This window comes from Bos indicus, chromosome 24, assembly GCF_029378745.1.
Source record: "Bos indicus isolate NIAB-ARS_2022 breed Sahiwal x Tharparkar chromosome 24, NIAB-ARS_B.indTharparkar_mat_pri_1.0, whole genome shotgun sequence".
Lineage (NCBI taxonomy): Eukaryota > Metazoa > Chordata > Mammalia > Artiodactyla > Bovidae > Bos > Bos indicus.
In genome coordinates, this window is record NC_091783.1 from 22509802 (window position 1) to 22527691 (window position 17890).

At 41.3% G+C, this 17890-nt stretch overlaps 1 protein-coding gene across 19 annotated transcripts in view; it reads right to left on the reverse strand.

The window, feature by feature from the left end:
* Positions 1-3493: 3493 nt before the first annotated feature.
* DTNA (dystrobrevin alpha) overlaps positions 3494-17890 on the reverse strand; it is a 451246-nt gene continuing 436849 nt past the window's right edge. For 11 of the 19 annotated variants that reach the window (XM_070778753.1, XM_019986575.2, XM_019986574.2 and 8 more), the window contains 3 exons: positions 15264-15432; positions 12596-12728; positions 3494-4576 (listed from right to left, as the gene is read on the reverse strand). In XM_070778753.1, coding sequence (XP_070634854.1) covers positions 4436-4576; positions 12596-12728; positions 15264-15432 — 443 coding nt within the window. In that variant the 3' untranslated portion in view covers positions 3494-4435. Of the gene's footprint in view, positions 7136-10602; positions 10652-12595; positions 12729-15263; positions 15433-17890 lie in introns of all 19 variants that reach the window. The other 8 variants (XM_019986584.2, XM_019986582.2, XM_019986590.2 and 5 more) reach the window with 1 other exon arrangement.

Below are 17890 nucleotides of genomic sequence, written 5' to 3' on the forward strand. Positions count from 1 at the left end.
AGGGAAAGGCTACTCACTCCAGCATTCTGGCCTGGAGAGTTCACAGTCCATGGGGTCCCAAAGAGTTGGACAGGCCTGAGCGACCTTCACTTTTGATTAGGAAGGTACATTCATGGTAGGAAGGTACATTCATGGTAGATAAGCCTTTTTTGTTCTCTAAATGTCCCACAGTGGTAGAATATCTTACTTGCTTTACGGTGCAGGGGCTTGTTGCAGCCTGATGCATGAGTGGTCTCTTTACTTGCTTTCTTGGGAGACCGGTTCCTTCATTTGACCGGGACTGAAGCGTTTCTCAGGACTCTAGGCTTTCAGTGCAAAACTGGGTCAGTCTCAGGCAAACTGCTGACTCACTTTCTGAGAGGAGTCCTGGCTCTGTTATCAAGTCTTTTTGAAACTGGGAGGTTGGAATACAAATCAGTGTCTCCACTTCTCAGAACCGAGCGTCACAACCACCTGGCTTTGGAGCACAAGCCCGGCCCCCTCAATCTCCTACTTCCTGTGCTTACCAGAGTCTCTTCCGGATCAATTTTCATCTCTTCCAACGCGTCCATTAAAAATCCTGGCTGTGACTATGGATAATTAGGAGTAACCTGCGGAATGGTGTGCCTTCCTTATTTTTAAATATCTTCTGTATTTATTGCCCAACTATTGTACTTTTGGCTCAGCATTGGGTTCAGTGATGTTCCATGATAGTGCAGACTTTCCTCACCACCAGTGTAGAGTCGGCAAAGATGAATAGAAAAGCAATTAAGTGGGACTGGCCAAAAGGTTTGTTCCGGTTCTTCCATAATACATTTGTTCGGCCAACCCAATACAAAGCTTAATCCTTTCATCAGGCCAGGCTAAGAAGAGGCTATAGTGTTGGAATAAATTTTGTTAGTTTTACACTTCTCACCATCACAGATTGCAACTGCATGCTTAAAATTTTTTTAAAGGTTATACTCCATTTACAGTTATAACAAAGCATCGGCTATCTTCCCTGTGTTGTATAGTACAATCTTGTAGCCTATTTTACTCCCACTGGTTTGTACCTGTCGTTCCCCCACGTCCATATTGCAACCCCTCCTCCCCACTGGTAACCACTGGTTTGTTCTCTATATATGAGAGCTGCTTCTTTTTTGTTATATGGACTAGTTTGTTGTGCTTTTTAGATTCTACATGTAAGCAATATCGTACAGTATTTGTCTTTGACTTAGTTCTCTTAGCATAATGCCCTCCATCTATGTTGCTGCAAATGGCAAAATTTCATTCTTTTTATGGCTTAGTAGTATTCCATTGTATATATATATATATATATATACACACCACATCTTCTTTTTTAAAAAAATTAATTTATTTTAATTGGAGGATAATTACTTTACAATCTTGTGGTGGCTTTTGCCATACATTGACATGAATCAGCCATGAGTGCACACATGTGCCCCCATCCTAAACCCTCCTCCCACCTCCCTCCCCACTCCCATCCCCTCTGGGTTGCCCCAGAGCACCGGCTTTGCCTGCCCTGCTTCATGCATCGAACTTGCACTGGTCATCTGTTTTACATATAGTAATATACATGTTTCAACGCTGTTCTCGCAAATCATCCCACCCTCGCCTTCTCCCACATAGTCCAAGAATCTGTTCTTTGCATCTGTGTCTCTTTTGCTGCCCTGTACATAGGATCATCGTTACCATCTGTCTAAGTTCTGTGTATATGTGTTAATATACTGTATTGGTGTTTCTCTTTTTGACTTATTTCACTCTGTATACTAGGCTCCAGTTTCATTCACCTCATTAGAACTGACTCAGAATGCATTCTTTTTTATAGCTGAGTAATGAGTAATAGTCTATCGTGTATATGTAGCACAACTTCCTTATCCATTCACACATCTTCTTTATCAATTCATCTGTTGATAGACACTCTGGTTGCTTCCATATCTTGGCAGTTATAAATAATACTGCTGTGAACATTGGGGTGTATGCATCTTTTTGAATTAATTAAAAAAAATATGCCCAGGAGTGGAATTGGTGAGTCATATGGTAGCTCTATTTTTAGTTATTAAGGAAACTCCATCTTGTTTCAAATAGTGGCTGTATCAATTTACATTCCCACAGTGTACAAGGGTTCCCTCTTCTCCACCTCCTGACTTTGTGGTTTTTTAGAAAAAAAAAAAAAATTGAAGACTGTCCTTTATACCACTAATGTTCATAGTACAGAGACCCTCACAATGGCTTGAAAAATGTCTTTGCTGTTGAGCAAGTATGGTTATTTGTAGTGAGAACATTGAGAACTAGGCAGTTAAGTTGCATTTTATGCAGAGTTTTCAGTATTGTATCTTAGCCTTGGTTTAGGTTTTTTGGTAAAATTATACCCTTCCTATTATCCTACTAAAATATTTGAGCCCTTCTTCATCAAATAAGCATCTTGGATCTCTTTGCAATAGGGGGAAATATTACTCTTTTCTCATACTAACCTCCCCTCAAAGCAGCATTTTAAAAAAAGACTATAAAGGATTTTGTATTTCAGAGGATCATTGTTCCCAAGTTGGCTATGAACCAGGGGAAAAAGCTCTTGCCCCAGGCTTCTCCAATGTTTGACGACCAGACCTGCCCCACTACTCCTGACTATGCCAATGAAATCTTAGGGGAACGTTTTGGGCAATGGTGATTCTTGGTGTACATCACAGTCTTGCGTCAGGATCTGACATCTTAGAAAAAAAAATTGAAAATTCTCTTTTTCATCTTTCCAGTGCCTCCCAGTTTTTCTTTACTCGCTCAGATAATATTTAGAACACATAATTTGCAAAGTTTAATATGTGTTGCTAGGGCAATCAGAAGACAGCAGTAGAAATTAAACCAATGCCAAGGAATTGAGAGCACAATTCCTTGGATGAATCTTGGTCTCGTCTGATGCAAGATCTACTGGGAGTGAGTTGAAGGCTCCATAGCCCTGGATACGGGGAGAAATTCCTGCAACTCCTCTGAAAAGCGCACCATCTTCTCAGAAGTGGGAAATTTCTTGTGTTTTTGCCCTCTGTTTCTTGTTTGACGGCATGCCTAGTCTACTTCTCATCTCAGCCTGGTCTGCAGATTTTTTCAGAACAAAGGCAGCACCGTAAGTTATACATCTGGATGACTAACGTGAGGATCAAATGTAAATGAAACAGGGTTTTTGAAAGTTGTAAAGGATTACACAAACGTTAGTTTTTTTTCCCCAACATTTGGAATTTGGGGAAGAAAAGAAAGAAGAGGAAGAGAAAAAAGGAGAGGGAGTATGGATTTTTGATCTTAATCATAACAAGGCTTTCCATGAGCAGCAGAATAGTATCTCATTTTTAAAAAGACTGCATCCTCAAAGGCAGGAAAAGGTGAAATATTTGACCTCAATTGCTTGATCCTCAATCAGCAAAAAGTCCAAGCTTCACACTCCAAACACTGACTTGTCTTTCTTAGACTAACCTCATGTTGTTTTAGGAAACATTCATTTAAACAAAAGAACAAAATACACAAGATATAGTGTTTTTAAAAACATTTTTTAATGAAGAAATAATTCCATTCCAAAATATAGACACACAATTAAATAGTTTAATCACTTCAAAATATAACATGTCCCCAGGAGGTTCCAACACACACACATACACACAAAACAATACTTAACAGCAATACAAAAAACCCATACAATAGTAGTTTTGTTACATACCCATGAATGTTGTGACATCTTTAGTGTCTCTGAATTGGTTACTTCAAATGGCGTCAAATTACAGTAGTCATAATTAAAAATGTCTTAGAGTTAATTAGCCTCAGGATATGACACCTCTGATTTTTATTTTTCCCTTCTTTTTGGTTCAAAGGTAAAAATGCCCTTTCTTCTGAGGACATGGAGTTGTTTGTGCGGAATCGAACCAAGGTGACTGCAGCAACCAAAGGCTGCTGGATCTACAACGTCTACCTACAGTTAACAGCCAAGAACTAATGAGGGTGGACAAAGATGATCAAAATAAAAGCAGACATCAGTGCTAAATTATGATGCAACAGTTTGGCTCATGCATATAAGAAAATACATAGTATATCACAACAAAGGCCACACTCTTATGTAGTTCAGTTCACATTACTACTTACAAATGAACCTTCCCTGTCTTATAGCAGATCACTCGAGAATCCATTTTTCACAATCTCCAGCACATCTCCCTCTGACCAACCACATTTACCCCGACTTCCGTCCTGACCAACCACAACTGATTCCTGAATCCCCTACAGTAGATTTCACCCTCCTCCCTCCCTCCGTTCACATGGTGCCGTGGGGGAGGGTTGGCTGTGTTAGACCAGTGCTCATTAATAGGGCATCACCTCTAATGGAGATGGATGTGCAATTCATCGTGGAACAAGAAAGAAACAACCCTCACCAGACAGAACTGTACCTAATGGACAGGACAGGTGACACCTGCTGGGTTTGCACTTAGAACAGGCCCCAAAAGTAGATTTGGAGAGCCAAGGAAAGAAACCCGCCCAAAAACACGAAAACCCAAAATAACGCACGCCATTTTGTCTCGTTTACAGGACAGGGGTGCTTGAGTCTGGTCTCAGGGCTGACGTGGAGCTAAGAGAAAGAAAAGGTGGCTGGTTAGTCAGGAATCGGTCATTGGCAGCAGTTTCCAGAGTCCTTGCAATGACTTCGTACGATGGGATCGACAACCATGTGATGGAATTGGCAACGAACACTATGATGAGGGAAGGTTACCCACAGAACAGTCCAAACCTTAGACAAACATTATGATGCAGAAACACAAAATGATAACATCTGTCAGCTCGGTCCAGGTAGTGGCTGAACGCCACCTGCAGGGTCAGGGTTCTGAGACTGAAAACTGCCCAGCTATGATTCAGAGCCGACAGCTATGTAGGTAGCTGGGATGTAGTGGTTTTAAGTACTGAGTATGAGGCACCAGTGGCCACCTGCTCCATCTAGAGAGGTATGGGTTCACAGAGGATGGGCAGAGGGAAGGAGATGAACATTAAGACACACCAACAAAACCTGCAATAACATCCCTCTGTGCAAAGAAATCTGAGAACCGTGCAGTTGTGTCCCTTTGGTGTCAGCCTGTTCTCAGGGGCATTTGTCAGGCTGGCTCTCCAGGGAAAAATGACTAAGTACATCAAGGGGCAGAATGTGCTCCTTGCTAATGCCAACTGAGAGCTTTACTAACCCCAAGGCAAGCGATTTTGTTCCTGAGGGCAGTCAAGGAGGTGGTGTCTGACCCAACTCAGAGATGGGCGCATCTGAGAGCCCTCTGGAAAGGAAGAAGGAAGAAGTTGGGATGTCACTTCTCAGCAGGGGACCCACCAACTACCAACTCTGTGGGGTGGGAGAAAGCTTCTGCCAACCCTGGAAGCAAAATTGAATCGCTCAAACTTTGAGGATGACTCAACCTTTCTTGCTTATTCTGAGTAAGGCCTTTTCAGAGATTTTATTACACAACTTTCTTCTAAAGCAGTGGTTCTTCAGCTTCTGCATGCATCAGAATCACCTGGAAAGTTCAAACACAGATGACGGGGCCCCAACCCCAGAATTTCTGATTCAGTAGGGCTGGGGTTAGGGCCTAAGAATCTACATTTCTAATAAACTCCCCAGGTAATGCTGGCCCTGCTGGTCCAGGGACCACATTTCAAGAACCACTGTTCTAGAATGATGTTCTCTTCTTTCTTTTAAATGAGAAACAGGAATCCAGAGAAGCTGCCAATTTAAGGATAATGTATCTACTATGTTGCAGGATTTTTATTTCATCAAATCTTGAAACAAGTAGAAGATTATTTTTTTTTTCATTTCCCCAGAATCCCTAAGGGAGGTCTTTGGTGCTCCCCAAAGAGGGCCCTCAGAAAGGACCATCAACAGAGTCATTCATTCTCCCTTCCTTGACAGTTCTTTTGCACATCAGCTTTTCGGAGTGCAAGATCCCAGCTCCACTTAGGAAAGCCTGTTTCCTCTCACGTGACCACAGGAGGCTGCATGCAGAACACCAGGGAGCCAGCTAAGGCAAAACACATTCAGAAAGAAAAGGAGAGCGAACGTTTGCAAGCGCACTTTAAGCCTGTACATTTAAAGCTGAAAGGCCTCCAAACGACCTGATGGGGAACCGGTGGATGAGCGGTGCTGTTAGAAACATGCTCCCTAAAGCTAAACCGAAAGGAACCAGCCGTGGAAGAGCAGAGATAACTTGAGTCCACTGGGGGGATCTTATGGCACCTGTGGTTTATAAACAGCTTTAGTAACGAGTATTTCAAAACAGAGTTCACAGTTTTTAAGAAGATCTGTGCTGATTTTAAAAACTAGATTCTATATAATTTGAATGTTGCCTTTTTTTTGGGAATATGATCTCTATTTGAAAAAAAAAATATTTACACTAAATTCTATGGCTGACTGGTTAAGAGTATCTTGAAAGAAAACAACCCCAAGTTGGAAAGAAGCCACAGAGATTGGATTCTCCTGATGGGTTTGGTTCAAGCCTCTGCTTTCAGAGACTTGGAGACAAGTGCAGACCATGCAGGCCAAGGACCCTTCTTGGCTCTGGGGCTCTGAGTCTGTACCCTCAGGAACCAAATCCTTCGGGCTCAGTGAATAACTGTAAGTGGTTGTTTTTTTTCCAGTTGCTGTGGAAAAAAAATGTACAGTGTATATAATCAACTGGTTTGCTAGAATCTCAGAGAATTCAGAAATGAAACTCCTAGCTATAAACAGTATTAGTAATGTCGTTGTAAACTGACCAGGTTCAATATCATGTGCAAAGGTAAGATGCTTGTTAATACTGCCATTGCGAGTAACAGCAGCATGGGATTTCAGCCTGTGTTTTCATTTCGAGGGATGAGCCATGTTACAGAAGATGTAGCTGATAAGTTAGCTTTGAACAGAAGTCTTATTTTTTTTTTTCCTTCTCAAAACACACGTCTATGAACTACAAAACTTAGAACAAAAAGTTAGCTGCACTACAGTCGGCAGAACACAGTCTTTAGGGGGCGGGGGTCTGTCGGGAGCGGCTGCATGTGGTGGGTCCTCTCTTCCATGAGCTGAGGCTGCTGCCAGGCTGCCGTCTTCTCCTCTGGGGGTGCAGCTCTGTCCTTCATCACCAGCTCTCCTGTTACTTGCATCTGTCTGACTATAGCTTGCCTGGGAATAAGCAATGTGTAATTTCTTTTTTAAAGATGGAAACTGTTCTCTAAATTAGAGTTATGAAGCTTAGAATCCTCCCTTCCCCCCACCCCGAAACACACACACACACACACACACACACACACAGTCCTTTCTTCCCCTGACAATCAGGAATGACCGTCTTGGGACACTGGGATACTGCACCTTCTGATAGAAGAGAGGACAAGAATCCTCCATGCTGAGACTCCTGCCTAGTGGGCACCTAAGGAAGGTTCAAGCACCATAAACAGAAATATCTGTGTTGTCCTTTGGACAAGGACATGAAAACACTGACTCACCATCAGAATGCCATGCTAGTTTTGTTTTTGTTTTTGCCATGCTAATTAAAAAAAAAAAATCCACCTTTGATCTTCCATCCTCCAATTTCTGAAGTTAGGATGTGGCTGGCCAAGGTGAGTGGAGTACCATGTGGCCAGAGGGATGGAAAAGGGACCAACCTAAGATTTGATGGGCCAAAACGGAACCTCGGTGGACTCTAATTCGGGTGCTAAGCTTTATGTGTACCATTTCTTCCCACGTGGCTAGCTGAAAAGCAATAAAACAGATTTCTCTTGATAACTTTTGTTAATGTGTTGGTAAGTGCATATTTATCTTCAAAGAGGCCTAAGGATTTTCTTGAGCAGAGGATGGGTCTTCCATGTTTCTGGTGTTTCACCTTTTGCCCCTTAGTCATGTAGGGCTCCGGAGAAGGCAATGGCACCCCACTCCAGTACTCTTGCCTGGAGAATCCCATGGATGGAGGAGCCTGGTAGGCTGCAGTCCATGGGGTCGCTACGAGTCAGACATGACTGAGCGACTTCTCTTTCACTTTTCACTTTCATGCATTGGAGGAGGAAATGGCAACCCACTCCAGTGTTCTTGCCTGGAGAATCCCAGGGATGGGGAAGCCTGGTGGGCTGCCGTCTATGGGGTCGCACAGAGTCGGACACGACTGAAGCGACTTAGCAGCAGCAGCATGTAGGACTCTGCTTCATGGATGCCTAATTGACTTTGAGCTGATGAAATCGACTTTCAGACCCTTGCCAAAGAGATGCATATATTTTGGGATAATTTCTGGTCTTGCAGTATAGCCAGAAAGTTCAAGTGAATAGATTTCAACAGATAACTGTTCTACAATTTCAGCTGTCTTTCTTGGTTTCATCAAGAAAAATTATAGTAGGGTAGAACTAGCTGCAAGGATGAAAAGCTACTAGTTCCTGCAGTGTTCCAGATCTTAAATTAATTTTGTCTGACTTGGTGATTTGGTGACAGACTGGTTTATATTTAGAATCCTGTGGAAGGCCATCTAGGTAGGTAAGGATGCGGTAAGTAGCAGAGGTCACAACTGTTTTAAGTTTTATTGGAAATAAAATTTGAAACAGAAGATTAAAATCTTTGGCATTTATGGACAAGAACCAAATACTGCTTTTTATCTTGGTTTATGTCCAGGGCTGGGGCTTCCATTGTGGCTCAGTAGTAAAGAATCTACCTGCCAACACAGGAGACATGGGTTTGATCCCAGGGTTTAGAAGATCCCCTGGAGAAGGAAATGGCAACCCACTCCAGTATCTTTGCCTGAGAAATCTCATGGACAGAGGAGCCTGGCAGGCTATAGTCCATGGGTGGCAAAAGAATTGGACATGACTTAGCAACTAAATAAAAAATGTCAAAGGCATTTTATTAGGCTTTTTAAAGAAGTATATTTTTATAAGAACTACCTACTGATGTTTAAATAATGTGCATAACAAAAATGATCAAATTGCTAGAGTTCAGAGAAAGAAAATGCTATGAAAGGAAACGTCTTGCTCCTCTGGGAAAGTAACTGGAGTGAATATTTTCAGAAATTGCTCTTGGGAACTTTTTCACTATAGTCATGATGAATCAGGAGAACTCGTGGTGCAGTAGTCTCAAGTCCAAGGGAGACAGACTAAAATGTGCTCAATAAGATCTTTCCTTTTATACCCAAAGGGCCTCACAGCTCAAAAAATATATTTCATAATAACAATTACACCTTGATTTTTACTTGCTTCATCTTAACCTGAGGACTGAGACAGGAGGTCAGCAGTGTTTCAGCTAGAATATATTCATTACTAATTGATATATCATTTAGAAGACATATATTCCTTTTTCAACTTAGCAGCCAGGTTGAGTTTCCTCTCAACTGTACTGTAGACTTATGAGATTCCATGGGTGGGAATAGACTGAATAACTAAAATAGTTACAAGTCTTATGCAGTCATGGCTATGAGAGGTGTATTAGCTTTGAATTGTAATGTGGGACATCTAAATGGCCATGAGCTGGAGCCAGAGCTCCATCAGATTCATGGGACAGTGTAGCTGAAGGTGTGTCAAACGTAGCACAAAGCTGAATCCCAACCTTATTCACCTAAGTAGAGAGAGAAAGCTAGTTTTGAGTCTTGGGGGTTCTCATACACTCACATAATAATCATTGTCACTCCCAGGGACTGAACTGCTTCTAAAGCACTGAACAGAGGGCTAGGCATGTATGTGTATGCTCAGGATGAAATGATAGTGTGTCTGCCACTAGGTTAAGCTGTAACTTGGTGTATCCCAGGGAGCACAACTCCTCTATGAGGTAGGTATTCTGATACATGTTGTACAGTGGGAACAGAGGCTCATGGAAGTCTAAGCAAGTTTTCAAGGATTATGCTGCTAGGATTTTAGGGAACTCATTTTTGAAATCAGTCTGTTAGAGTCCAGATCCTAAGCTTCAGACCACTATAGTCAAGTGGTCCTTGCCAATCAAATGCTAGTCTCTTTAAATTAGAAAAAAAAAAAAAAAAAGCTACTGAGAATTTCCCATGTATTTAGGTAAATCTCTGAAGGTGGGGGATCACAAGCCACAGAAAAGGTATTTTAAATCAATTTATATCTTGCTGAATTCCATGATGGGTGTGAATTAGCTGTTCCAAAAGCGTAAGGCTGTGGAAGCTTCCCTCTGTGCTTTGCTTCTCTTGTTTTCTTTAGTGATTCATGTTCTTGATTTCACTGGTTAAGGTGCACACTTTGATCTTTTGGGGCCTAAGTACAGCAGGACTAAGGAGCTGACTCATTTCTGCAAGTGCTGAGCAAGCTTGCATTTTTCTCTCTCAAGTGCCAGAGAGGTTGAAACCTTGGATGCAGTTATGGATCAGCAAATTGGCTTTATAGCTGCACATTTCTGGGGCACCTTTGGGTTATAGAAATTCCTCTGCCAGTTTTCCTAATTCATAGAGTAAAAAGTGAACTCCCAAGGTTGTCTGCCAAATCGCCACTGGACTAGAGCGATATGTTTCATGGCCCAGGATGATTCTTTGCTATCAGCAGGGGAAGAGGATAGTTTACCATAGAAAAACCCCAAGAGATAGTGCTTGTGCATGTAGGTTACAAGTGATCAGAATCCAGGGTACAGTGACCACCTTTCCTCCTAAATAAGTGGATACTTACTTGAGAGGAGAGTGATAAAAGGCTATTGCATTCAACCTTGCAAGCTGACCTGTGGGTGACAAAGGACACAAACAAGAAAGGTGACATGTCAAGTCTGTGATGCAGTCAAGCTGGTGAATTATTTGGTTGGAAGCCATGCAGAAAGGTAGATAGACAGAGAGAATCCAGGGAATGCAAGTAACTTTCTGACCCATCCAACAGCTCATAGAGCAGTCAAGGAAAAACCACTTCAACCTTCTCCAGGACATATAACACATGGACCCATTACAATCTCTTCGTCCTTTTCTTTGTCTTTTCTTTGAAGTCACTGGTTGTAGTGAGGAAAGGCAAGACAGAGAGAGAAGGAGCTTAAAATCTACCAGATGGCAGGAACTCCAATGGAAGCTGATGCTGTTAATAGAATTTCCTTTCATTTTGCTTGTATCAGGTTAAATCTCTAGTTCATTGAAATAAATAAAAATCTAATACCTTATATGAAATGACTCCTTTTCTTTAAAAAAAAATTAGAATTTCAGTTATGGTTGTCACCAAAATCCAGAAACTAATGTGGGCTCCCAGAGGGAGGTCTAATAGGCGCCTCTAACAGCATGAACCAGAATATTGATTATTTAACCACCTCTCTCTCTCCTTCTGTGCAGCAGGGTCAAAAGGAGATATACGTAGGAATGCCACCCCTCAGAGTTCCCAGAGACACCCTGGGGCTTCATCCGGGCAAATTTCCTCCTGTGGACAGGCCATAGAAGTTGCGAAGAAAAACGTTCTCCCTGGTGTACACTTGGGGCAGGTCTGATTATGCAGGATTCAAGTACGGCTTTACATATCTGGTCCCTCTTTGTTTATCTAGGCCTACACTCTGAAGTTATTCTGAAACACAACTGTTTTGGAACATTCCAGAGGCAAAACTTCTGTTTTATATTGTCAAGATGGGGTTAGTAGGCTTCCCTCTTGCTCTGTTCTTCTTGGGAAAATATTTCCAAGCAATCTACAGATGTATGAGTAGTAGATAACTTATTTTATCTGCTATTCTTTCTTCCAATAACAGAGTAAGAGAGAACTACTGCTCCAAAGATGGTGGAAAAAACGTATCTGGATATTGGACAGAAAGCCTGACCTGATAAAAATAACCCACTGGGGCCTGGTGGGGGGCAGTAGGTCTCAACCATCCAAATACCCCTGTCCTCCCAGAACCCCGGCAAGATGGAGGGAGGGGAAACGTACCAGGTAAATAGACAGGGGAGTAGAACAATCTCCATGGGAAAATGCATCCCCGTAAGGATAATATTATTCCCCATTGTGTGTGTTATGTCAGGTGAATTCTCAGATGGATTATCATGCTATCCAGGATATATGACAGTCTGTCCAAGCACACCCTGCTGAATGGGGGCCTATATTTCCCCCAGCATTTCTAGCTGAGGCTTGTCACTCTTTGACTTCTTAACATTTGATACGAGGCAGGCAGGGAGGGAAGTTGAGGACAAGTGATTCAAGAACAGAGGTATACTTATGCTTAGTCAATTTCCTTGTGCCCTGTGGCCCACCCAAGGGCATAGAATCCCAGAGTATTTATGGGGGACTGGTTCCAGGATACCCCCATCCTGCAGATGCCAGCATCCATGGATACTCAAAGTCCCCTCCAGTTGAGCCTCAGTATCCACAGATTCTGAATCTCCTGATATGGACAGCCAGCTGTATCTTTTCTTAAAAAGTGTTTTCCTAATCATCTTGGAGGGTCATGAACTATATTATCACCATGGAAGGCCTCTTTTCATTTTCCAGCTCAGAATTTATAGAAATACTTGATGAGTGACAGCTATAAGAAGCATTAAACCTTTCCCTGTCTTAGAATTCATGGGCTGAAGAGTACTGTCAGAATATTCCAGAAAGGGAGGGTGGAAGGAAGGAGAAGGCACCAAGTTTTGGAATAATGTGAAAGATCCAGCCACCGAGGGGCGGGGGCTGAAGTGGTGGGTGGTGTGGGGTGGGGTCTCGGTACCTGATAGGCTTCGTCCTGTAGCTTCTGTTTTAGGTATTCCTCCATCTTCAGCTCATTCTCCAGCTGCCGGACAGAGTCATCTTCATAGTTCTCATCCTCTGGCCGCACGTAGGGGTCCCCGTCTTCTGTAACCCTGGAGTCAACCACAAAGGGCGTTTTGGAGCAAATCTTAAAAGGCAAATATGAGTGGAACCCCTGTATTACCTGCCGTTCTGGGCGCACATTTATTTTGTCTCTAATTCACTTCTTTGCTTTGATTTACTTCAATTTAGGATTTTCTTTGACATGATGAAAAAAACTTGAAAGACGCTTTGGAAGTTTGGAGAAATATATGATCAAGGTGTTCTCATAGGCAGTTTTTCTAGGGTAGTCTGGTGATCGTTGTCACCTGTTTTCCTAGAGTTTCCTGGAATGAGTTGTCCTTTAAATGTTTGCCATTCTCAAAAAAAGGCAGGCTTATCTTTTGAGAGGATACAGTTTTCCCAATTTGGGGGCTTAAAAAAATGGAGTTCAAAAACACTTTCTATAAGGAAAGTGAGCCCTCTAGTGAAATAATGTCTAAGAATATTTGTTTGTAATTTAATGCTCTTTGTGTTCTGCATGTATATAGGCCCATGCACTCATGTGCTGTATTTTTATGGTAGAATCAAGGCTCAGAGTATCAGCCAATCAATGTCAGGGAGACTACTATTCTAACCCACAGCTCTTGATCTTAAAGATGTATACTATCTCTGACTTTAAGAAATCCATTTAAATTGTCCAATTCCACCATGAAACAAATGGATAAAAATGATCTCATTCACTAATGTGTGACTCTCCATCTATTCACCCAAGTATATATAAAGTTCTTCCTGGGACTGAATATAAATTCACTACCTAAATCATATGACTAAAATATGCTTGGGCTAAAACACAGTACATGCTTAGATAGTACAGATATTAAAATATCCCCTAAAATGAAAAAGAGTGGTCAAGTAGAAGTTTCTGGGTTGGAACATAAATGCCAATGTTCATGTTTATTTATATCTGTACGGCATGTTCTTGTTATTTTTAGAGGTTTGGGGCCAGCCTAAATAGGTCTGCAAGGCCTCTGTAAACTTTCCCTTCCCAACCCCCACAGCCCTGTTGGTAGTCGGTCCTGCCACCAGCCTGCCAGGAACAGCAGATCGGGTGGCTTTAGCTACAGTCTTGGATCTTGCGAGTGGATCAAGAAAGTTTTAGGTCACCACTATGTAGATGCTCAATTATAAAAAATCACATAGATACATTATTTACCAGACTGAACTGATCACAGTTCTCCAGTCTGAATAACAAACAAATCAAATAATTCTAAATTATAGAGGGAAGGACAAGAAAGCGAACTACAATTAAAAGCAGCAGCCTCCTGCCACATAAAATCATAACTGTTTTGTTTTGATATTATGCTCTCTGCCTTTTCACAGCTGGCTTTCAAACCATGTCTATTTATAATTTCCCATTATTACTGGTCTTTTTACTCACTCCTTGGATGGAGAGTCAAAACACCAGAAAGGCCTCTGGTTAGTTTCTTCTTTGGGGCTTTAAAACAGACAGTTTATTTTTGTAGACGAGTCTGCAGTTCTTCTCATGTTAAGCCCCACCACCCTTCTGTAGCTTTTTTTAAAACTGCTCATCAACTCCCTTTTCCAGCTTCTGGGTGAGCCCTTGTCCACATTTCTCAGAACTCCACTTATTTAACTTTCTTCATTTTATTCTTTTCCCTCCCAAGCTGGGCTCTGCAGTTCTGTCCTTGCTTTGCCTTTGTTTCTCAGCTTTAACTTTTTCTGCCTGACTACTTGGAGCTGATCCAAGGTCACAGTCTAGTCGGGAATGTCACTGATTCTACTGGCTCCTGTCAAGCTACAGAAACCTAATTGGGTGAAAATCTTTGTAAAATGTCTTTTGAAGGTCAGATTTATACATATTCAACAAGTCAAGCAAATTGGACTTCTTTGTAACGAGATTTTTATACATTTAGTTATTCAAATCACAAGTGCATAGATGATGTTTATACTCACTTTAAACAGAGGCCTCTCTAGTATCACCGGGTCCCTTAAGAGTGAATCTAGTAAATTCGGAAGACAGGATGATTTATCTTCTGAACTAGTGTATGAGTCCTGGGATGCTGGGAGTGATTTTTGACACTATTTTGTATCTAACTGGTTGAGTGCCTTGGGCAGGCCAGGATCTCAACAGGCACTGGCTGGTTTTCGTTACTGATACTCTGGAAATTGTTAGGAGGAAAAGTCACAATGAGAAGTTGAAATGAAGCGCCCTTCTACCTGGGTTTCCCAGGGGGTGCTAGTGGTAAAGAACCCGTCTGCCAATGCAGGAGACACAAGAGACTCGGGTTCGATCCCTGGGTCAGGAGGATCTCCTGGAGGAGGGCGTGGCAACCCACTCCAGTACTCTTATTGGAGAATCCCATGGACAGAGGAGCCTGGTGGCCTGAAGCCATAGGGTCACATAGATTGGGACATGCCTGAAGTGACTTAGCACACACACACCCTTCTACCTTTTCTGGCAGAAAAGGAAACTGTGTCATTCCTTTCCAAAATGAAAAACTAAGCAACCATGTTTTTATTTTCCTATGCTCCCTGCAGAGTGTTCTGTTGCTGAAAAAAACACCCCCTAGGCAGAAGATACTCACATGTCCCCACGCATGGTGCTCGGGGTAGCTCCACTGTGAAGGTACCCAGGTTTTCGGGCGTGGATTTGTGCTAGAAAAGCTTTTTCAGAGGTTGGTGATGGGACCAGATCTTCAAACTGAGTCCGTGCAAATTCAGAATCCACGTTACTATCAGTTTCACTCCCCACCTCTATTAGGTACAATTGAAGAAAGTAAAGAATATCTTAGATTTTTTTATGATCATCCAATAAAGGGCTAGGCTTAACATAAATTAACCTGTGCTGTGTAAAACACTGACCAGCTACTGTACACAAGTCAAGTGAGTGTTCATTTGTTTTCAAAATGAATTGATATTGACATGAATTACCATAAAATCAGGAAGACTCTTTAAAGTCCCTTGTACTGCAAGGAGATCCAACCAGTCCATCCTAAAGGAAATCAGTCCTGAATATTCATTGGAAGGACTGATGTTGAAGCTGAAACTCCACTATTTTGGCCACCTGATGCGAAGAGCTAACTCATTTGAAAAGACCCTGATGCTGGGAAAGATTGAAGGCAGGAGGAGAAGGGGACGACAGAGGATGAGATGGTTGGATGGGATCACTGACTCAATAGACATGAGTTTGAGTAAACTCTAGGAGCTGGTGATGGACAGGGAGGCCTGGCGTACTGCAGTCCATGGGGTCGCAAAGAGTTGCCACTGAGCGACGGAACTGAACTGAACCATAAGATCATTTAGAATACAGTATTGTCTTTTTTTGGGCTTCCCTGGTGGCTTAAATGGTAAAGAATCTGCCTGAAATGTGGGAGATCTGGGTTTGATCTCTGGTCAGGAAGATCCCCTGAAGAAGGGAATGGCAACACACTCCAGTATTCTTGCTTGGAGAATTCCATGGACAGAGGAGTCTGGTGGGCTATAGTCCATGGGGTTGCAAGGAGTTGGACACGACTGAGCAACTAACACACACACACACACACACACACACACACATACACATTGTCTTTTTTAAATCTCAATAATGTTACAAGGAATTTTTGTCTTAATAACTGACAATTCTCCAAGCATTCTGTTTTTCCCCCTCTTCTTTAAAACTGTTGTTACTTTTGCTTAATATTATTGGGTTGGCCAAAAGGCTTGTTTGGGGTTTCCATGAGCAACTATTAGGGAAAATCTACTTTAACTTAAGATAAACAAACCTAAAACACTACATTCACTTATTATTTCAAAGTACTGTAAGAGTATAAACTAATAGTACTTTGAAACATCCCCAATGAGAATGTACTCATTTTCTTCATCATTTGCTAGGGCACTGGGTATATGCCACTAACCATGATATATATATTAACTACTGTCATTTTTATCCTATCTGGTAATCTTAACCTAAAATAATAGCAGCAATTTATATTGCTATTATTTTAGGTTAAGATTACCATTTCATTATTTTAACTCTAATTATAGAGACTTTCAGAAATTTAAGTCCAGATTTTTTTTTTAATGGTGAAGTTTTATTTTTACAGTTTTTGTAATCTCAACTACATGACCACAGTCCTGAAAAACAGTCATATTGCTAGTAGGGCTTTCATGAATAGATGAAATGTATTCCTAACTAGCAAGATATTTATTTGTATATTAACACTGTTAAATTGTCTAAAACTCTGTAGTATTATTAGGATAAAGAGTACTGCAATTTTATGCTATATATTTTCTGGGAAGATCTTTCTTTGGTGGTATTGCAAAGGTGAATTTAAGTTTGTTGTTGTTTAGCGGCTAAGTCATGTCCAGCTCTTTTGCGACCCTATAGACTATAGCCCACCAGGCTCCTCCGTCCCAGGCAAGAATACTGGAGTAGGTTGCCATTTCCTTCTCCAGGGCATCTTCTTCTCCTAGGGATCAAACCCTTGTCTCCCGCATTGGTGGGCAGATTCTTTACCAGTGAGCCACTTAGGAAGCCCAAATTTCAGTTTAGCTTCATTCAAATAGCCACGCATTCCAAATTAACAGAGCCTAAATTAGTAAATAAGACATTTGACCTTATAAACTAACTTCAGCATCATGTCACATTGGGTCATGATATATTTAACAGTGGCTACCTTGGAATTCTGGATTTTTAAAAAATGTTATTTTTAATTGGAGGGTAATTACAATATAATGATGGTTTCTGCCATACATCAACATGAATCAGCCACAGGCATACCCATGGGATTCTGGATTTACAAGTCAATTTTAATATTTTTCTTTTTTCTTTTCTGCATTTTTCAAACTTTCTGCATTAAGCATGTATTTATAGTCTTTTCATCAGCAAAATGTAAACAGTACTAAAAAATCTAACATCCCAACAAAATGTCACATAGATCTTTAAAAAATCTTTTTCTACTTGACAATGAGAAGATCTCTTTTAAACAGCAAAGTTGTTTCTAATTGTAAATAACTGGAATCAACCTAAATATTAAACATTAAATGAATAGTTAAACTAGAGTAGTTTAGCTTACAGTAAATGTTATTTTCTCCTTTATACAATTCTGAGTTATTAGCTATTTTGGGGGTAATAAATAAAGTTAAGAATAGACCCTGATGTTGGGAAAGATTGAAGGCAAAAAGAGAAGGGGGCGGGCAGAGGATGAGATGGTTAGACAGCATCACCAATTCA